We start from the raw sequence: 23,046 nt of genomic DNA on the forward strand, positions 1-23,046 counted from the left end.
TCTAGATGAGAGGTTCTTAACCAATTTTTGTGTCGTGTGGCAAAGTCTGATGAAGCCTATGGACCCTTCCTCAGAACAATGTTTTTAAATTTATAAACAAAACCTATAATATTACAAAGGAAATCAATTTTATTGAAATAAAATGATCAAAAATGTATTTTTAAAAGTTTGCAGACCCTAGGTCTAGACCCCCTGGACAAGGGTAGTCCATGCCCCCCAAAACAACCCAATAACCTGTACCCCTGCTCCTTTCCCCACCTCAGGTAGTTTATACTTTGATTTCTTCTGGGCTTCATTTTTGGCCTAATTGGAAGGGTGAAGTCTGTGTGTGTCTGTGAGTCTGTAGGGAGTGCCAAGAATAATAATAATTATTATCCAAAAGAAAGTCTAGGTCCCAAGTTGGAGGACTCCAGAGTGGGCTGATTAGGTCTGGATTTTCTTCAAGGGACTTACAGTACTTTTGTCATTATAATGACAGGATGATGATGATGATGGTGGTGGTGGCGGTAGTGGTGGTGATGACGTGGATGATGTCACGGTCACTCAGTACACCCCAGAAGACACCAAAGTACTTTATAATCTTAAATACAAAGTTCTAAATTAAATACTGCACTAGTATCAATTTACAAGGATTTTATAGTGTTTTACATGGAAAATAGCCTACCGATCTTTTTTCATTTATATAGGGTTCAAATACATAGTTTCATCTTTTATAAGGGAAAGTCAACCACTAAGGTCAATTTTCATTGACCTAATTTCTATGTCTGAATACATGGTACTCCACACATCTGTAATATAAACTTGACGATATGCATTTCAGAAACAAATGAACAAAAAGGTTTCCAAAGACTCACTTAAATTTTCCCATCCTCCCTGATTCCTCTACCCTATGCAGTATCAATATTTGGAATTTCTTTGTTTTCCATATTAGTGGCTTGGACAATAAGTGTTCTGTGTATCCACTGACTTTTGACAAAAATGAAAATATGGCTGCCAAAAAGAAGTCTGTCGCAATGCACACCAACTACCTTTCAGCCTGCAGCTTCACCAACTCAGATATGCAGGTAAAAAAAAAATCACCCAACTGTCATAGATTTGCCATTGCTTAACCTTGTGAGCATCACCCATGTAGGACAGCGGGAGATACAGAGAAGGAGATTACACAGATGGTCCTCATTGAATGGCAAAGATGTAGGGATTCCTTTTATGTATGGGTTGGACTACACAGATGCTGAGAACCCTTCCAACTCTCAAATTCTGTGGTTCTGCATATTCTGGCAAAGTTTTCTCCTGGAGCAGAAATTCACATAACCTGAGATTAGGGGACTAGTTTTTTTCTTTGAATTTTGATAACTGTATTTCATATAATTAGTATTCTTTGTGATTCTGTGTATTTCGTTTTTTGCATTTAAAACATGATCTGAGAAGTGGTCCCTATGCCTTACCAGACTCTGCCAAAGAGGCCCATAACACAGAAAAAGGTTAAGAATCCCCATTCTAAAGGAATTTCTGTTCTCCTTGATTGTCTTCATTACTTCAAGAATGGATGAATTCACTAAACTGTATACTCTTTCAACTGATATACATATATACACATACACATACACGCATATGCACACATATGTATTGCTATCCTTCTTTGTCTGAGATTGTTTTTATGACCTCTTTAATTAATTTATTTATTTAGAGTTTTTCCCCACCTTACATGTAAAAACACATTTCACATCGATTTTTAAAACCTTGTGTTCCAAATTCTCTTCCTCCCTCCCTACCCCCTGCTTAAAAACTCAAGCAATTCAATATAAGTTACACATGTGCAGTCATGCAAAACAGCAGACAAAAAAACTTTAGAAAAAGGAACTAACAACAATAACAAAAAATATATCTTCCATCTGTATTCAGATACCATCAGTTCTTTCTCCATAAATGGACTGCATTTTTCATAAGTCCTTCAGAGTTATCTTGGATCATTGCATTGCTGAAAATAACTGAGTCATTCATAGCAGATCATCTTAAAGTATTACTCTTATTTTGTATGCAGTGCATTTCACTTTGCATCAGCTCATGTAAGTCTTTCCAGGTTTTTCTGATAGCCTGCTCATCTTTTTTTTGTACAGCAAATGACTTTTATATAGTACTTTAAAGAGATATTTTCTTACAAAATCCCCATGAGGTTGATTATTGCAACAACAATAATAGCTAACTTTTATATAGTACCTTATACCTGACAAAGAATTTTCTTCACAATAGCCCAGGAAAGTAAGTACAATCATCCTCATCTTCATCTTACATTGCTCTTGCCTCTGCTTAAAATTTTTTCCCAGTTACTATTGCTAACAGTGGTTCCCTCCATCCTATTCAATCCCCATGATATTTACTCTATTTTCTATCTTCTTTTACCCTATCCCTTCTCAAAAGTATTTTGCTTCTGACTGCCCCTCCCCCAATCTGCCCTCCCTTCCTTCACCCCTCCTGCCTTATCTCCTTCCCCTCCCACTTTCCCACAGGGAAAGATATATTACTATACCCACTTGAGTGTGTGTATATTATTCCCTCTTTGAGCCAATTCGGATGAGAGTAAGGCTCATCTGAGATTGTTTTTAAGAGTTTCTGTTACCCAATTCCAAAGGACTGATTATGAAACAAGCTAAGCACCTCCAGATAGAGAGCAGAAGATGAAAATACAGTTTAAAATATATTTCTTCTGCTTTTCTTTCTTTCGTTCTTTGGACATGGTAAATGTGAGATTTTGCTTTGTATACTATACCTATTTATAATGGGGTTTGGTTTTCTTGCCTTTTCAATAGGTAGGGAAATGGAAAGAGGAGGAAAGGAGAGAATGTAGAACTGAAAAAAATAAAATGAGTTTTTTAAAAACATGTTTTAAAAATTTGAACCCTAAAAAGAAAAAGAGGTGGGGCGGCTAGGTGGCGCAGTGGATAAAGCACCGGCCCTGGATTCAGGAGTACCTGAGTTCAAATCCGGCCTCAGACACTTGACACTTACTAGCTGTGTGACCCTGGGCAAGTCACTTAACCCCAATTGCCTCACTTTAAAAAAAAAAAAAAGAAAAAGAGTTGCTGTGACCTCCGCCCCACCCCGCCCTGAAAACTCATCACCTATTAACCAGCCTTAAAATAAGCCTCTTCAATTTTAGGCTGCTCCTTAGAGGACATACAGCCCATCCACAATCTTGGCTCTACTCAAGGCCTTTCCAGATTGGTATAGAATGTGCCAAAATAATTGCCCTACTTGGATAGCCCCAGACAACTGAGGTTCTCAACACTATAGCTGGGCACCAGAATAGGACATTTCCCATTAGTATCAATTGTCAAATTAGATATATGTTTCACTGGTGAGGAAAATGTGGGGAAAATCACACTTAAGCATGCAGCATATGTTTGTAATGTCATTCAAACCACATCAACAAGTATTTATTAACTACTTACTACATACCAGACACTTTGCTCAACACTAGTGATATAAAAGAAGACAAAAATGGTCTCTGATCTGTGTGAGTCAAGGAGCTTACAATTTAACCTGCAAACTATGTGCAAACAAGATATAATAGATACATGGTAAAATGGAGGTAATCTCTGAGGGAAGGCACTAAAATGAAAGAGAATTGCAAAGGCTTCTTGCAAAAGGTGAGATGTTAGCTGGACCTTGAAGGAAGCCACAGAAAGCAGAAGGTGAAGATAAGAAAGGAGAGCATTTCAGGCACAGAGACAGCTGATAAAAAGGCAGAGAGATGGAATGTTGTATCTGAGGAATAGCAAAGGAAGCCAGTGTCACAGGCTCATAGAAAGTTCTCATTTTAAGATAAAACATTTAAAATACTCAAAGTACTGAAAATGCTCAAAGTAATCTCCATGAGGTCCTTCTTTACATACCTCCATAGTCAAAAAAAGGCAAAAACTAAAAATACCAAAAATGTAATACAACTTTAGCAAATTGTTTTTAGTTGAGCTTAAATCTGACTACTTCTGATTTTGTATGAAAGGTAATATTTTTTATAAGTTTTCCCATCACTTGGAATGAGAGACAGAATATTGAAGTAGATAGAAATTTCACCCACCTTGAGCCACAACAAGTTCAGGTCCCATCTCTGACACATACTTTCTATGTGGCCCTGAAGAAGTCATTTAACTACACTCATTTCAATGATTATAAATCACAGAAAAGGTCACGATCTGTATTCATAAAGGTTGTTACTTCTCCAGGAGTTTCTTACATTGATAAAATCAGTGATCTAAACAAAGCAAAATACAGATTTACTCTCCTCTTTCTGATGGAAAACATCCTACCTATAACATAATAATGAGTTACAATATTTTTTGGTGAAAGAAAAGAGCAGTGCATAAAGTTAAAGACCCGAATACTTTAATCTCTCCTTGCTTATCAGCAGAGAATCATTGCATCTTCTGCCAGGATATGTATTTACCCTACAACTAACCAATGTTAACTACCAATCAGTAGATTCTAATGGTGTGGACTGCTCTGTTACCCAAAATGTTTGTTGGTTGGCTTGTGTGGGAACCTGAGGAAGATAGTTTTACCCCTTGTTGCTTGAGCTTGTCAACTTGTGAATCATTGTTGGATTTTAGCATGTTTAGCTGTAATATATATTTAGAGGAGTTGGCACCAGCTCAGGCAACAATAATGGAAAAAAGTGAAGAGAGTAAGAAGGTGACATATGACTGCAAAGTACCGTAAGTTAAGGGAAGGGGTGCTGTTCCATGGGGTAAATTTGTGACTTATTTCCTGATTATGGTATTTGGTTAAGTAAATTTCTGTAGAAACTTATAATAGCACAGAATTTCAGAGTTGAGAGGGTCCTTAGAATTTGCCTAATCCACCTGGTACCTGCACAAAAATCCAACTGCTCCACCTGAATGAGCATTCATGCAGCTTTTAATTAAAGACTTCCAATGAGAGGTAGTTCGCTCCCTCTCAAAGGTTTTTTGTTATATTGAGACTAAATCTGTGAATCAGAAGACCCAGGACCTGCATTGGTATTGGTTCTGAAAGTAGGAACCATAAAACCTGAGCAGAAGAATTCTCCTTTGAAAGTGTACCTATAATTGAAAACTCCATATGCTCACCTATCCATTACTACAGCTGCAATGAGGAGGAAGAGATAAATTTCCAAAGGAAAAAGCACACAATGTGTTGGGTGACCTTTCTGAAGGGCATATTGACTATTCTAAGAAACTTTAGTTTTATGGAAACCATCCAATTTTCCATATATTTGGGGAGTAGGAATAGGAAATTAGTATTTAAATAAAAATAGGTAGCATCGCGGTGGCTAGGTGGCACAGTGGATAGAGCACCGGCCCTGGAGTCAGGAGTACCTGGGTTCAAATCCAACCTCGGACACTTAACACTTACTAGCTGTGTGACCCTGGGCAAGTCACTTAACCCCAATTGCCTCACTTAAAAAAAAAAATAGGTAGCATGGTAAAACTGTAAAGAGCACTGAATTTAGAGTCAAAGAACCCAGGTTCAAATTCCAATAGGTACTTACCTCTGTGACCTTAGGAACTTATTTAACTTCTTTACATTTTGGTTGGCATATAAAGGGTATCCCAAAAGTCACAGTGCAGTTTTAAGCTTTAGTAGCTTAAAAGTCTTTTGAGAACACTTCGTATAAACTTAATATATTCACGCTTCACATGTAGACACATATATGTGTGTGAACTATGAACATATTGAATAGCTAGGTGTTAAATGAGATGAAAACATTAAATGTCACAACATCCAGTCAATGACAATATATCAAATTATCAAGGACTCAGTTTTCTCATCTGTAAAATGGCCCCTAAGGTCCCTGCCAGATAGAAATCTATCAACCTAAATTAGACTAAAAACAATAGACCATACAACAAAATATTCATACCAAAACTGAAAATAGAATTCAACTTTAGTAATTTAATTTAATTAAGTTTCTATTTCTTTCATCAGCCCCAAACCATTTCGCCAGAAGTTTACAGACCTCTTGGGGCAAGTCTAGACTAGAGTGAGTCATTTGGAATTGAATCCAGACCTATCTTTTTTGTAGTAGCTCCCAGGCTCTGGAGCCAGCCTAAGGTTTGAAAATATGGTTATGTGCAACATGGAAGACTTTTCATCCTCTTTCCTCAAACTGCCACACCTAATAAACTATTCATGATGCCTGGCTGATCTTGATCGACTCTCATGGGCACCAGAGTAGCTGCTAGCAGTAGTTGCTCTTCTCTCTGCCCTTTTCAGGTTGTATTTACCAGATGCCTAGTATTCTGGTAATGGCATCGGCAGAAAGAAAAGGAACAATAATCTCTCTCCCCTTAAAAAAAGGAAGTGTGAGATCCCTTAGAGTCTGTGTGTATGTGGGGGAAAGGGAGTAATGTGAAAACTACATGTAAAACTGATTTCAAAGTAAAACTTTTTTTAAAGTTAGAGGTAAATGATGTTCTCCCTATAGCTATTATAATAATAACTGATAAATCATTTCAGAATTTTCAAGGTGCTTTGTGTATATCATCTCATATGAGGCTCATAATAATTTCATCAAATAGGTAGTATAGATATTATTATCCCCATTTTACAGATAAAGAAAACTAAGCCATTAGGAAGAAGGTTAAGTGAATTACATATGGTCATACATCTAATGAACATCCAGTAGAAATTTGAACCCAAGTCTTTCTGACTCCAAGTTCAACACTACTTTGATAATTTCTTTACCAAAGTTGCAATGTCCACTAGAGGATGTTATAAAAAGGTTGGGGTGGGGGAAAGAGATCTATCCATTGGTTATCATGTTAAAAGAGATGTCCTGTGAAGGCCCTTCCAACTGTAGAATTCATTACATGGCATTTAGAGTGAATGCTAAATGTATGATAATTTCCAGTACTTCTCTTCTTTCCATTTAGTCTCTCTTGGTGAGGTGAAGCCAAGATGGCAGAGAAAAGACAGAAAATACCTGAGATCTCCCCCAAGCCCCTCTGAACACCTTTAAGTATTGCCATAAGACAATTCCTATAACAACATAACCCACAAAAGGATGGGATGAAATAATTTGCCAGCCAAAGACAACTTAGAAGGTCTCCAGGAAAGGCCTGTTGTGTCTTGGTGAGAGCAGAGCCCAGTCCAGTGCAAGACAGATTGGATCCCAGAAAGCCAGAAGCAGGCCTTGGGAGCTATTGAATCAGCAACAGTAATGCCTGATTCCAGAACCCTCAGCTCACAGACAACTGATCAGAAGGAGATTGCAGGGATCTCTTTGCTGGGGGCAGGACTCTGTTGCTTTGCTGATACTCAGACCTGGGTTGAAGTTCTGGCTGGCAGTCCCAGGGCAAGGAGGAGCACTTACACACCAGAGCTTGTGGCCACGGTAGAGCAGGGACCATTGTCACAGTTCCAGGACAGAAAAGAGTACTTGTGGTCACTCACAGACCAGACCACAGATCAGGAGAGTAGTAAACACACCTCACGTTAGATCATACCACTTGGACGAATTAAAAACTTAAAGGTCTCTAGAAATATCTCTGAAAAAAGCTACACAAAGATCCTGGAACTTGAGACAGTGCATCCTCCACCCTGGAAGCAGAGTCCCACTTTAAAAAAAAAGTTAAAAGTCAAGAAATATACTGGGAAAATTAGCAAACAACGGAAAAATTCTGACCATAAAAAGTTACTATGATGACAAGGAAGATTAAAACACACACTCCGACAAGGATAACAAAGTCAAAGCTCCTACATCCAAAGCTTCCAAGAAAAATATGAATTTGTCTCAGGCCATGGAAGAGCTCAAAAAGGATTTTGAATACCAAGTAAGAAAGATAGAAAGAAAAAAATAGGAAGAGAAATGAGAGTGATGCAAGAAAATCGTGAAAAAAGAGTCAACAAAGCTATTGTAAAGGAGACAAAAAATACTGAAGAAAATAATACCTTAAAAAACAATCTAGGACAGATTGTAAAAGAGGTACATAAAGCCAATGAGGAGAAGAATGCCTTGAAAAGCAGAATTGGCCAAATGGGAAAAGAAGCACAAAAGCTCACTGAAGAAAATTATTCCTTAAAAATTATAGTTGAACAAATGGAAGCTAATGACTTTATGAGAAATCAAAAAACAATAAAACAAAATCAAAAGAATGAAAAAAATAGAAGACAGTGTGAAATATCTCATTGGAAAAACAACTGACCTAGAAAATAGATCCAGGAAAGATAATTTTTAAATTATTGGACTACCTGAAACCCATGATCATTAAAAGAGCTTAGAAATCATCTTTCAACAAATTATCAAGGAGAACTGCCCTGACATTCTAAAATCTGAGGTTAAATTGAAATGGAAAGAATCTACCAATCACCTCCTGAAAGAGATGCAAAAATGAAAACATGAATATTATAATCAAATTCCAGAGTTCCCAGGTCAAGGAAAAAATACTGCAAGCTGCCAGAAAGGAATAATTCAGGTATCATGGGGTCATAGTCAGGATAACACAAGATTTATCAGCTTCAACATTAAAGAATCAGAGGGCTTAGAATATGATGTTTTGGAAGGCAAAGGAGCTAGAATTACAACCAAGAACACCTATCCAGCAAAACTCAGTATAATCCTTCGGGGGGAAATGGACATTCAATGAAAGAGGACATTCAAGCATTCTTGATGAAAAGACCAGAGCTGAATAAAAAATCTGATTTTTCAATCCAAAACTCAAGAGAAGCATAAAAAGGTAAACAGTAAAGGGAAATCATAACAACTTCATAAGGCTAAACTGTTTACATTCCTACATGGGAAGATGATACTTGTAACTCATAAAACTTTCTCATTAGTAGGGCAGTTAGAAGGTGTATATATAGAAAGAGAACACAGATGTTCATTGAATATGATGGGATGATATCTAAAAAATACAATTAAGGGGTGAGAAAGAGGAATGTACTGGGAGAAAGTGAAAGCGAGAGGTAGAATAGGGTAATATCTCACATAAGAGTGGCAAGAAAAAGCTTTTTTTGGGTTGAGGTTTTTTTTTTGGTGAGGCAGTTGGGGTTAAGTGACTTGCCCAGGGTCACACAGCTAGTAAGTATCAAGTGTCTGAGGCTGGATTTGAACTCAGGTCCTCCTGACTCCAGAGCCAGTACTCTATCCAATGCACCACCTAGCTGCCCCAAGAAAAAGCTTTTACAGTGGAGGAGAAAATGGAAGAGGTGGGGGTGAGTAATGAGTGAACCTTACTTTCATCAGAATTGGCTCAAAGAGGGAATAACATACACACTCAAATGGGTAAAGAAATCTATCTTGCCATACAGGAAAGTAGGAGGGGAAGGGAATAAGGGGGGGGGGGGCGGCTAGGTGGCACAGTGGATAAAGCACCGGCCCTGGATTCAGGAGTACCTGAGTTCAAATCCGGCCTCAGACACTTGACACTTACTAGCTGTATGACCCTGGGCAAGTCACTTAACCCCCATTGCCCCGCAAAAAAAAAAAAAAAAAAAAAAAAAACTTTAAAAAAAAAAGAGAGAAGGAGGGGATCATAAAAAGGAGGGCAGATTGGGGGAGGAGGTAGTCAGAAGCAAAACACTTTTGAGGAGGGCCAGGGTGAAAGGAGAGAAAGAACAGAATAAATGGGGTGGGTAATAGGATGGAGGGAAATGCAATTAGCAATAATAACTGAAAAATTGGAAGAACAAAACCAAGAGCAGGCCAGTTTTCTCTGATAAAGTCCTCATTTCTTAAATAAGTAAAGAACTGAGTGAAATTTATAAAAATAAGAGTGATTCCCCAATTGTTAAGTGACCAAAGTTATGAACAGTTTTCAGATGAAATAATTAAAGCTATCTGTAGCCATATGAAAAAATGCTCTAAATAACTCATTATTGGAGAAATACAAATTAAAACAATTCTGAAGTACTACCTCATAGCTATTAGGAAAATTGCAAATTTTGGAGGGGATGTGGGGAAAATGAGACATTAATGTACTGTTGGTAGAGTTGTCAACTGATTCAACCATTGTGCAGACCAATTTGGAACTATGCCCAAAGGACTATAAAACCATGCATACCCTTTAATCTAGCAATGCGTCTACTAGGTCTGTATCCCAAAGAGATCAAAGAAAAAGGAAAAGGACTTACATGTACAAAAATATCTATGGCAGCTCTTTTCTGATGGCAAAGAATTGGGCATTGAGGGGAAGCCCATCAATTGGGGAATGGCTGAACAAATTCTGGTATGTGATTTGATGAAACATTATTGTGTATAAGAAATGAACAGGATGCTCTCAGAAAAACCCGCAAAAGACTTACATGAGCTGATGCAAAGTGAAATGTCCTATGTACAAAGTAACAGCAATATTGAAAAATGATCAGCTGGGAATGACTTAGCTCTTCTCAGCAATACAATGATCCAAGGCAGCTCTGAAGAATTTATGATGAAAAATGCTATCCATACTCAGAGAAAGAACTGGTGGTGTCAGAATATAGATTGGCACGTAGTGTTTTTTTTTTAATTTTCTTTATCTTTCTTGAGTTGGGTTTTTTTTTTTTGGTCTACATTTTCTTTTACAACATGACTAATATGGAAATGTTCTGCATGACTACACATGTATAACCTATATTAAATTGCTTGCCTTCTCAATGAGCAGGGTGGGGAGGGAAGAAGGGAGAGAATTTGGAACTCAACATTTTAAAAGGGAATGTTATAAAATGGTTTTTACATGAAATTGAGGAAAATTTAAATACTAAATAAAGAAAGAAAAGGGGGCAGCTAGGTGGCGCAGTGGATAAAGCACTGGTCCTGGATTCAGGAGGACCTGAGTTTAAATCTGGCCTCAGACACTTGACACTTACTAGCTGTGTGACCCTGAACAAGTCACTTAACTCTCATTGCCCCACCCTACCCCCCCAAAAAAGAGAAAAAAAAATAAAGAAAAGAAAATATAATCTCTCTTAGCAATGGAATGTTTGTTATTCCATTCACTTGTTTCCCAGCCATAGATAGTATGATGTCTGTACCCAAGAGTCTCTACTTGTCTGCACTGTTATAAGCCTGTGGAGGGTTTTATTCAATTTGGTCCATAACTGTTGTCATTTGAAATCAAATTGAAATCTACTTCTGGGGCGGAGCCAAGATGGCAGAGGAAAGTCAGTGAGCTCTCAAACTCATGACACAATCGCTCCAAAAAACATCCAAATAATGCCATAGGACAATGCCTGGAGCAGCAAAATCCACAGAAGAATGTGCTGAAATCATCTTCTAACCAAGAACGACTTGGAAGGTCAGAAAGAGGGAGCTGCTGTGCTGAGATAGGAGTCAAGCCCAACCCCACAGTCACCCTGACACAGATCCAGCCCCAGGAAGGCCTCACCATAGAAGGAGACCCCAGAGCCTCTGAATCAGCTGAAGTACCAGTGTCGTCTGGAACTAAACTCAGTCTGGTGAGAGGGCTGAGCCCTTGGCAAGGGGGAGACTACAGGGGTCTCTGCTGGTGCTGAGGCAGAACTTGGGTTTTTCACCCCTGCTGGAAACCAGGAGGTAGGCTTGAGTAGCAATGGCCCAGGTGGGGGAGGGGCACAGGCTCGTCAGAGCTGACAACCACAACACACAAAGCTGGTTGAATAGCAATTTGGTCTGGGGTCATCTATGAACCAGGGAACAGGCCAGGCACGTGAAGAACCTAATCTTCCTTAAATCATACCACCTGGAACTTCTGAAGCTTGGGATACTACAGCCTGGAAACAGTGCCCCACTTTAAGGAGCTAAAAGCCAAGTAAAAGAAAGGCAAGATGAGCAAAGAGAGAAAGGTGAGTACCACAGAAAATTTCTTTAGTGACAAGGAATATCGAAGTGCACCCTCAGAGGAAGATGTCAACATCAGGACCCCTATATCTAAAGCTTCCAAGAAAAATATGAATTGGTCTCAGGCCATAGAGGTGCTCAGAAAGGACTTTGAAGATAAAGTTAGAGAGGTAGAGGAAAAAAATGGAAAGAGAAATGAGGGTGATGCAGGAAAGACATGAGAAAAAAGTCAACAGCTTGAAAAGCCAAATGGAAAAGCTCTCTGATGAAAATAATTGCCTAAGAATTAGGATTGAACAAATGGAAGGCAGTGACTTTATGAAAAACCAAGACACAATAAAGCAAATCCAAATGAATAAAAAATAGAGGGCAATGTGAAATATCTTCTTGGAAAAACTGCAGACCTGGAAAATAGGTCCAGGAGAGATCATTTGAAAATTATTGGTCTCCCTGAAAGCCATGATCAAGGAAAGAGCTTAGACATCATCTTCCAAGATATTCTCAGGGAAAATTGCCCTGAAATTCTAGAAGCAGAAGCTAAAATAGAAATAGGAAAAAAATCTACTGATCACCTCCAGAAAGAGATCCCAAAAGGAAAACTCCTAGGAATATTATAGCCAAATTCCAGAGCTCTCAGGTCAAGGAGAAAATATTGCAAGCTGCCAAAAAGAAAGAATTCAAGTACTGTGGAGCCCCAGTCAGGATAGCACAAGATCTAGCAGCTTCTACATTAAAGGACCAGAGGGCATGGAATATGATATTCCAGAGAGCAAAGGAATTGGGATTACAACCAAGAATCACCTACCCAGCAAAACTCAGCATTATCTTTCAGCGGAAAAAATGGGACTTTAATGAAAAAGAAGACTTTCAGATATTTGTGATGAAAAGACCTGAACTGAATGGCAAATTTGACTTTCAAATACAAGACCCTAGAGAACCATAAAAAATTGAAGTTGGGGGACATACCTGGGGTCGTGCAGTGGGTGACTGTCTTGTGTCTGAGGACAGGTTTTGGCTGAGATCCCCCTGGGACAAGGGTGGATGCTTTGTCCACTGTGTCACCTAGCTGCCCCATGATGACATCTTTAGGGTTAAATTGAGGGGTGAGGGGAATGCACTGGGGGAGGGGGAAGGGCAGAGGTGAAATACTACATGAAAGAAAAAGGAAAAGGCTTATGGAATGGGGGAAGAGATGGGGGAGGAACAGGGCAGTAAATGAATTTTACACTCATCAAAATAGACTCAAAGACCTTAATCTCATCAGAGTTGCCTCAAGGAGGGAATAACATACACACTCAGTTGGGTGGAGTAATCTCTCTAACCCTGCAGGAAAATAGGAGGGGAAAGGAATAGAGAGGGGCAAAAAAAGGAAGAGCAGATTGGGGGAGGGGACAGACAGAAGCAAATCCCTTTTGAAGACGGATAGGATGAAAGAAGATGGATAACAGAATAAATATCATGGGAAGGGAATAGGATGGAAGGGAAACAGTTAACAATAGTAATCATGAAAAAGAGAAACAGGGGAAATTTTCTACAAAAATATTTATAGCAACTCTTTGTGGTGGCTAAGGATTGAGAATAAAAGGAATGTCCATCAATTGAGGAATGGCAGAAGAAGCTGTGGTATATGATTGTGGTGGAATGGGGCTTGTGCTATAGGAAATGACAAACAGGATGATCCCAGAAAAACCTGGAAAGACTCACGAACTGATGTATAGTGAAGTGAGAAGAGCTGGGAGGTCATTGTACATAGTGACAGCAGTATTGTTTAGTGAGCAATTGTGAATGACTTAACTACTCTCAGTGGTGCAATGATCCAAGACAATCCCAAGGTACTAATGACAAAGCTTACTATCCGCCCTCACAGAAAGAACTGATCAAAAGAGCACTTGTGGATTGTACATACATAACCTGGTTGTGGTCTTGTGGAGGGGGGAGGAAAGGGAGGGAGGGAGAAAAATTTGGAACTCTAAATCTTATGAAAATGAATGTTGAAAACTACGCTTACACGTAACTGGAAAAAATTACATAAATGTTTGTTGCTTTAAAAAAAAAGAAAAGAGAAATCAAATTGAACTCGTAGACAGACTTATTGTAGTAAACCCTCTCCCAGACAATCAGTCCCACTTCCTTTACCAGCCTCAAAGAGTAGCCTAGCCATTCTTCCTCAGCCAGCTGGGATAAAAGCAGTAAAGCTGTTGCCTCAACTGCTGTCAGATTGTTGGCATAGCAGTGGCAGACAAAGGTAGTGTCCCTCATGGGCATGGTGGGCTTGGGGGCTACAACCCAAGTAGCACCTGTTCACCTTGGAAGCCCAGAAAAGTAACCAATAAATTCTGGTTAAAGTTCAGGATGTCAACAAATTATTTGGAATGAGCCAAGTTTTTGAAAACTCCACAGCAGGATTTTAGGATTGTGGGTTAAGAGCTGATTAGGACGTTAGAGACCATTTAGCCCAACACCTTCCTTTTACAAATGAGGAAACTGAGACCCAAAGAGGTGATTTAATTTGCCTAATGTCCCATAAATAGTGTTAGAGATGGGATTTGAGCCTGACTAACTCCAAACCTATTGCTTTTTTCCCCTCTGTGCCATACTGTTTTTAAGTAGAACCAACTTTTCTTGTTAGTACCTCAAATATTTTCTTTGTCTATCACTAATAATAATTTGATATTAGTCATAACAACAGTATTTTTGGCCCTTTTCTCATTGGGCAGATCTTGACTGCGAGTGGGGATGGGACCTGTGCCCTGTGGGACGTGGAGAGTGGACAGCTTCTACAGAGCTTTCATGGACATGGAGCCGATGTTCTCTGCCTGGATTTGGCACCTTCAGAAACAGGAAACACCTTTGTGTCTGGGGTGAGGCCTTTCAAAAAAATGTATACCTATCATCAAGGAGTAGGACATTAAATAAGGGCCATGGGGATATCTTTCATAAGGGAAAGACTGACTGACCACAGTCTTGCTATCTGGATAAGGGACTCTTCACCTGGGTGAGGTGAGAGGAAAAACTCAAAGATTCTGGGCAAAAGGAGAAGCAAATGAGGGGGCAGCTAGGTGGCACAGTGGACAAAGCACCGGCCCTGGATTCAGGAGGACCTGAGTTCAAATCCAGCCTCAGACACTTGACACTTACTAGCTGTGTGGCCTTGGGCAAGTCACTTGACCCTCATTGCCCTGCCCTCCCAAAAAAAAAAGAAGAAGCAAAAGGGCTGAGAGGAAGGTTACCAGACCCTTCTCATGTTAACTGTGGCATTTTGTTAGCAAACACTGTTTTGGTGAACACTGCCCAGTAAAAAAGCTATAAGGATCCCATTCTCTACCCCCAATCCCTTCTTTCTTAGATTTTCAGGGGACCATACAGATTTTCTGGAAAGGCTCCATAATTAAGATATATCCTATGGATCAAGGCAAAAATCTTAGTGGGCTATTTTTTTCTTAAAAAGCTAGTCACAGTAGAACATCTGTGAGTAACCAAAAGACCAACATCCCCTTTCTGAGGATCAAGAGAACAAAGAATACATAATTGAGCCATGTGATACGAATAGCACCCAAGGACCTGTGAAAACACCAAGGAGTTGGAGAGTTCATCAAGGGTCATGGCATAATAGACACAGAGGGAATGTGATAGTAGGGGAACTTGGGGAGACAGTGTGGTATAGTGAAAGTAAGGGGGAATTTGGAAATGAGAGAACCTGATTCTAGGCTCTGCTCAGCCACTAACTAGCTATTTGAAGACAACTTCTCTAGCTAGACCTCGGGTTCCTCAGCTACAAAATGAAGTAATTTAAAAAGGGAGAAGAAAAATAAAATATTTACTGTACTTGCAAAAGAATACTTTTTTCTCTGTTAGGCAACTAAGAAGAACAGTTAGGGACAGATTATGTTTACATTAATCTATAAAAATAAAAAAACAGTTTGGGAAAAATTAAGGAAAATATGACAGATAAAAAACTTGATATTTAAAATTTAAGGATTTTTTAAAAATTTACAAAGGTCCAATTCTGATGCTTTTGGAGCTCTTATAACTTGAAAACTCCATCTCCATATCTTGGAAACTTAAATTGGCATTAAAACCAAGGCAAGAGTTTCCTAACACCAGAGGTCTAGAAATACTAAGAAACTTGGAGGCCACACGATTAAAAGGAAAAAGAGAGAAATTTTATTTGAATTGAGGTGTAACTTTTCTAATTAATCATCTTTGAATTGCTTTAGCTAATGATTAATTCTTCATGATACAAAACAATTGATTTGACTGATTTTTTTCCCTCCATTCACTCATATTAAGTATTGTGGAAAGACAGCCATATTATTTCATATATTTGGTGATTATCAAGCAATCATTTATAAATCTGTTAAGTAAGAATACTTTAGAAATCTCTTGGTATTCCCAACAATACAGGCCCCAACCCTTCTACCACTTGGTAGACAATTTTCAAGAAAAGCTATTATCAACCTGGTATTTGACTTGACTGGTCCTCCTACAAGAGATATACAGGGTGTCACTGGGCCCGTATTTGAGGCTTTCTATATGGTAAGGCATACCAGAGCCTAAATTCTGTTGGCAAGGCCTTCTGGAATGCAGGATCATTTCTATGTCATGATGAAACACAAGAGTAGTACCTTTGTGAATGAGGAGAGATGACATTTATGGAGCACTTCATCAATTACAAAGGGCTTTGCCTACATTATCTTATTTCATTCCTTAGAACCAGAAATGGAGGAAAATGGGGAACTAGAGCAGTTGTTGGACCCCTGTTTGTCTTTGCCTTTTTGGCTGTGAGAGAGAAGGAAAGAGAGGGAAATATTTAAAGGGGAGAAGAAGTAGGTAGGAAGGATTCTCTGCAATGGTTTCTACATACTCTGAAAAGGGAAAATAGAATTAAAGACACTAATAGAATGATCCAAATTCTACTTCTCTCATACCTCCCAGCCATGAGCTCTCTTCTCTTTTTAAAAAATCAGATATAATCTTTGTCTGATTAACCCCAAAAGGTTATTTGATTGAAAATGTTTGCCTTAGATCAAACGTGCAGAAAAAAGACCTCTTTATTTTATAAGGGAAAGGGATTGGACTTATGATTTCATTAGTATAAAGATTCCCTCTTCCAATTCAGATTAGCACCTTCTCTGCAACTTAATCTTTGAGATTTGCCTAGATCACTGAAATGTTAAGCAATTCAACCAGACTCGCACAGCCATTATATATCAGAGGCAAGTCTGGAACCCAGGTCGTCCTAGCATCAAGATAAGCTCTCTATCTACTAGGTCAGGATATTCATTCATGTTGCTAGAGAAATATGAGATATTTGTGTAGTCTTACTTAAAGTGATATTCAGTCATATTTCACAATTGTAACATGTTAAAATTTTCAAAGCATTTTTCTCACAACAGCCTCATAAAATAGAAAGTGCCACAATTATTATTTTCATTTAACAAATAAGGGAATTTAGATTCAGAGGGGATGGGGCAGCTAGGTGGCACAGTGGATGGAGCACCGGCCCTAGATTCAGGAGTACCTGAGTTCAAATCCGGCCTCAGACACTTGATACTTACTAGCTGTGTGACCCTGGGCAAGTCACTTAACCCCAATTGCCTTACCGGAAAAAAAAAAAGAGAGAGAGATTCAGAGGGGATGTATCCAGGACTGTGGGAATGAGAATCAGTCAAATTGGTACTTGAACACACATCTTCTGACTCTACATTTGGTGGTTTTGGTACTACATTATGCTTGTATTTCTTTTCTAATTCCCTACTTCTACCCCTATTATCCATTTAGACATGTAATTCAGAACAACTTTTTTTTTTTTTAATTTCAAGGGATGTGATAAAAAGGCCATGGTCTGGGACATGCGCTCTGGCCAATGCATCCAGTCATTTGAAACACACGAATCTGATATCAACAGTGTCAGGTTAGTAGGCTACGATGTATCTTACATCTGTATTACGTTTCTCTACTCTGTTCTTTTTTCATAACATGGATAAATTGAAACTTAAAGGGAAGTGAAAGATAATATCTACAGGATCTTAAAAGAAAGATTTTTTTCCCCAAAAAATAAGCCTGTTATTCATCTGCCCCTTAAATTGTGTTTAAGTGACACAAAGTTGCCAAATATGTGTGTGCATGTATATATATATACACATACATACATACATATATATTACAAGAACAATGAGAATAGTAGCTACTGAATAAAGAAAACCAATTAACTATCTGATTTTTTTCTGATTTCTTTGCAAGGCATTTATGTTTGGGGTGGGGGCAGGTAGAGGAACAGATAATAATAATGATAATGAGATTGATAGCATTTACATAGCACCATAAGGTTTGCAAAGCATTTTGTCAATATTATCTCACTTTATCCAACAGCCCTGGGAAGTAGCTGTAATTATTGTACCCATTTTAGGTGCCATTATTATGCTATTTTACAGATAGGAAACCTAAAGCAGATGGATGTTGAGACTTGCCCAGGGTCACACAGTATCTGGGACTGGATTTAAATTCAGGTTTTCATGACTCCACACCCAGTGCTCTACCCACTATGCCACCTGGTTGCCACAATAATACCATTAAGAATTAGTGGGGGGGGGGGGCAGCTAGATGGTGCAGTGGATAGAGCACCGGCCCTGGAGTCAGGAGTACCTGAGTTCAAATCCGGCCTCAGACACTTAATACTTACTAGCTGTGTGACCCTGGGCAAGTCACTTAACCCCAATTGCCTCACTAAAAAAAAAAAAAAAAGAATTAGTGGTGGGATAGGTTAGTAAGAGTGCATGGTGTGGGGCAGCTAGGTGGTGCAGTGGATAGAGCACCGGCCCTGGAGTCAGGAGTACCTGAGTTCAAATCTGGCCTCAGACACTTAACACTTACTAGCTGTGTGACCCTGGGCAAGTCACTTAACCTCAATTGCCTCACCAAAAAAAAAAAAGAGTGCATGGTGTGATAGGTTAGAGTAGACAATGTATAGGTAAGTAAGAGAAGGTAGACACTGAGCAAGAGGGAGTTGGTAGATCATTATTCCCAGAGAAGAGATCAGTAAAGCTGCTTTCATTGCTCTGTAGTGATAAAGTGGTTGACTGACCCAATTTTCTGCCCTTTAGATGGTTATTTGGAACTATATGAGATGTCCAGAGAGTAGTTGGGTAGGGGAAATATAGTGGTTAGTGACATAACTACAGAAAATTTGTATATTAAATTCACATTTCTTGCATCCCAACTTTAGGTGATAGCACTTGCTTTTAACCAAACAGCCAAAACTTACACATGGTCCCCTTCAGAGACATCACCCAAGACTGTTTACATACTTATTCTGTTGGTGCTCCTGTGTTTGAAACTCCACTCATGGGGTGTATCAGGGTTGCATTCTTTTTCATATCCTCAGAGAAAGTCCTTAGAAGGTGAATTTGGTTTTTTTAAATGTACACAAATTATTCAGGCCTGACAAAATGGGTGAACAAGCTGGGTGATGCTGGTTTTCATCAAGTCAAGATGTGACTACAAATCAGTGTATCTAATTTGGCCTATAAATTGGCCCCAAAGATAATTTCAAAGAAGGAGTCCCAGACAGGTATATTTTGAACAAAGGTGTTATCATTGGAATAAGTATGTGGCCTTCCAACGTGAGTACTGTGAAAGACAAATTGCATGTGGAGACGAAAAATTTCTGGTATTCCTCCCTGTCCCCTTCCTTTGTAAAAAGAGATTCATTATATACACACAACTTGCATATAATTTTTCATTAGAGCTTTGTTTCTCTAGTAACTCTCATTTAGAGAAGAGGTATGATAATATATCAGACAAAAACACAGATCCAGCCCCAGGATGGCTGCACCAGAGAAACAGACCCCCGGAGCCTCTGAATCAGCTGCACTGGTGGCTTCTTCTGGAACTAAACTCATGGTCTGGCAAGAGGGCTGAGCAGTTGGCTGGGGGGAGATTATAGGGGTCTCTTCTGGTGCTGAGGTGGAACTTGGATGTTTTGCCCATGCTGGGAATCAGGAAGCAATCTTGAGTAGTGGCCCAGGTGGGGGAGGGGTGCAGGCTCTCGGAGCTAGCAACCACAGCAAAACAGATTTTTTGTTTCCTGGTTAAAGAGCAAGTAGGCCTGGGGTTATTTACAGACCATAGACCAAGCCAGGTTAGTGCAGAACATGCCTCTCTTCAAATCGTACCACCTGGGACCCCCTAAAGTTTGGGACAGTGCACCCTGGAAGCAGTGCCCCACTTTAAGAAGGAGTTAAAAGTCAAGAGAAAGGCTAGCAAAATGAACAGACAGAGAAGGATGCAAACCATAGAAAGTTTCTTTAGTGACAAGGAAGATCAAAATACACCCTCAGAAGTAGATTACAAAGTCAAAGCTCCTACACAATATGAATTAGTCTCAGGTCATGGAAGCACTCAAAAAGGACTTTGAAAATTAGGAGTAAGAGAGGTAGAGTATATTAGGCAAACATAAGAAAATGAACAAAAAAACTCAGACCCAGTTAACTTGACGGTGCAATGCCACAATATCACAATGAATCCCAAGGGTGTTTATTAGAACTCAGTGACATTACCCCAACAACACACTTCTGATTGATGCAAATACCATATGTGTATCCCAAACACCTCAGGATCCCTAAGGATGCAGGAGGCACAGGGCAATATGAAATGAAAACCTGTGCCCAGTAAAACTGTGATGGCTGTGTTCCCTTGTGTGATATGCATAGAAAGACCTGAGCAGCAGCAAAGCTGCACCTTCTTTCAAACAGACCTTAGGAGCAAGAAAAGCCCCTGAATCCACCCCTAAGGCTCAGACACTTGCAGTTGCAAAGAAGCTCCAGCCGCTAATTTGGATCAAACCATAGTGGTGAAATAGTAAAATGGACAGCCTATTAAAAATAATAATAACCAGGGCAGCTAGTTGGCGCAGTGGATAGAGCACCAGCCCTGGAGTCAGGAGTATCTGAGTTCAAATCCGGCCTCAAACACTTAACACTTACTAGCTGTGTGACCCTGGGCAAGTCACTTAACCCCAATTGCCTCACTAAAAAAAAAATTAAATAAAAATAATAATAATAAAAATCACTTAAACCAACCTCTGCATGTCTTCCCCCCAGCTTAGTTTATTATTTAAAGTCTTATTAATATAAATTTATTATTTAATAATTTGATATTAATAAGAATTGAAATGGCTAGGTCTTAAATCTGAACCTGCAGCCACTTTTCACTTTTGCGATGGGAGCTGCAGGAGCCTGAGTCTCCTTAGCTGCCCTTTCCTCGTTGTTCTTATCATCCACTTCACTGGCCACTGTGGCTTCTGAGAACTAGGAGACCTTTGCCTCAGTGCTAGGCTCTGAAATCTTAAGAGCATCACTACCAACCCTAGGAACCTACCCAGCCAGCTCTGTATCCATGGCTTCTCTAACTGGGCATCAGGGAGAGCCTCTTGCTTCTGAGCTTCTTCTTTGCTAGGCATTGAGTCCTTCTCTGCTTCCAAACCTTTAGTCTTGTTAACAGCGATCTGGGAATCTTTGTCAGTATCTTTCTTGTCCTCCTTCATCGCTGTGGTCTCTACTGCTGAGTCTCATCATTCTCCTTGGTGCCTTCAGCCTTCAGCCTTCTCAACTTTGCCTTTAGTTTTTTCATTATTTACATTGTACTCCTCCTCCTCCTCCTCCTCCTCTTTGGGATTCTTGGGGTGTGGGGGAGGTATTCTGGTATCACCAAGATAGTCGTAGAGAGAGTCTGAGCCTTAAGTCTGCTTGGCTGAGACTGGGTGGTACAGTCTCTCTCCCAGGCTTGAAAAAGGAGACTGGACCAAGGGGGAGCCTATTGGAGCAATGCCGGCTCTGCTATATACCTTCCTATCTTGTGCAATTATGTTCCATTTCTTTCCAGAAATCCTCACAGAGGATCAGCTCAGTGGACACTCTCCCTTCTCAGCTGCTCCTACTTACCTCCCTGCCTTCCTTTAAGTCCCAACTAGAATCCCACCTTTTATTGGAAGCTTTTCCTAACCTCTCTTAATTCTAGTGACTTCCCTCTGTTAATTATTTATTATCTAATCTGCATATAGTTTGCTTTGTATGTGTAAGGAAAGAGTAGAATGGAATTCATGTGTAGTGAGACTCCATTTATTTGCATGCTGACTTCTCCATTAGATTGTAAATTCCTTAAGAGCAAGGACTGTCTTTTGCTTCCTTTTGTATCCCCAGTGCCTACTAAAGTGTCTGGCACATGGTAAGTCCTTAACAAATGTTTATTGATCAATTGACACTTAACACTTGATACTTCAGGGATATTAAATGTAACATCTAAGCTTTCTATGTAGTCTCTCATTCTTTTTTTTTTTTTTTGTGGGGCAATTGGGTTTAAGTGACTTGCCCAGGGTCACACAGCTAGTAAGTGTTAAGTGTCTGAGGTCGGATTTGAACTCAGGTACTCCTGAATTCGGGGCCGGTGCTCTATCCACTGCGCCATCTAGCTGCCCCTCTCATTCTTATTACATGACTAGCCCATCTTATTTTCCGGACATAAGTATATATACATATATATTTGATGGTTGCATTTCCCATGTTTTCTAATGCACCAATCATCATTGGTAAAATGCTGTAGCCAGGGAAGTGCTGGTAAATGTTTAACAACCACTTCTGGAGGGGAGGAAGGTGTTCCTACAACATACTTTTAAGTTTAATCTACACTATTTTTTTCATCACTTTCTTAAATCTATAAGTCAACAAGCCAATAAATTAAGCCTTGATTTGTAGCATTTGCTGATTTACAAAGTTCAAGAATATTTACACTGAAAATTTAACAATTGATTCTCACAAGCCAGTTTGCTCTGGCTTCAGCATACTCCTGGCTAAAGCCTACCGACAACTACCCCATACCTTTGTCCCTTTGGGACACCTGCAATTGTGATTCTTCTGTGATCATGATTTGCAGTCAAATAACCACAAATCATAAGTAATATAAAAGATATGTAAGTAATACAAAAGGTATAATAGTGATAGGGATTAGATCTGAGATTTCATTGATATAGTGAACATCCAAATGAGAACTCTCTTGCTATGAATACAGAGTGACACTTTCTCTGAAGCTTATAGTCTTAGAGAGTTGCCTAGAATACTGAAAAGCTTAGTGACTTTCCCAGAATCACACTAATATGTGTCGGAGGTGAGTTTTGAGCCCAGATCTTCCAGGTTCCAAGGCAAGCTCTCTAATCACTAAACAACTTTGCAAAAATGGGATACAAATAATCATCTAATTCACAAGGTAGAAAAAATACC

At 39.3% G+C, this 23,046-nt stretch overlaps 1 protein-coding gene across 1 annotated transcript in view; it reads left to right on the forward strand.

Moving 5' to 3' along the window:
• Positions 1 to 23,046, forward strand: part of GNB5 (G protein subunit beta 5) — a 52,084-nt gene that overhangs the window by 24,558 nt on the left and 4,480 nt on the right. Inside the window, exons 5-7 of the mRNA XM_043981983.1 lie at positions 932 to 1,064; positions 14,491 to 14,634; positions 17,596 to 17,687. Of these exons, the coding sequence (XP_043837918.1) occupies positions 932 to 1,064; positions 14,491 to 14,634; positions 17,596 to 17,687 (369 nt within the window). The remainder of the gene's footprint in view (positions 1 to 931; positions 1,065 to 14,490; positions 14,635 to 17,595; positions 17,688 to 23,046) is intronic.

The sequence above is a fragment of the Dromiciops gliroides genome, chromosome 2, assembly GCF_019393635.1.
Source record: "Dromiciops gliroides isolate mDroGli1 chromosome 2, mDroGli1.pri, whole genome shotgun sequence".
NCBI classification, from domain to species: Eukaryota; Metazoa; Chordata; class Mammalia; order Microbiotheria; family Microbiotheriidae; genus Dromiciops; species Dromiciops gliroides.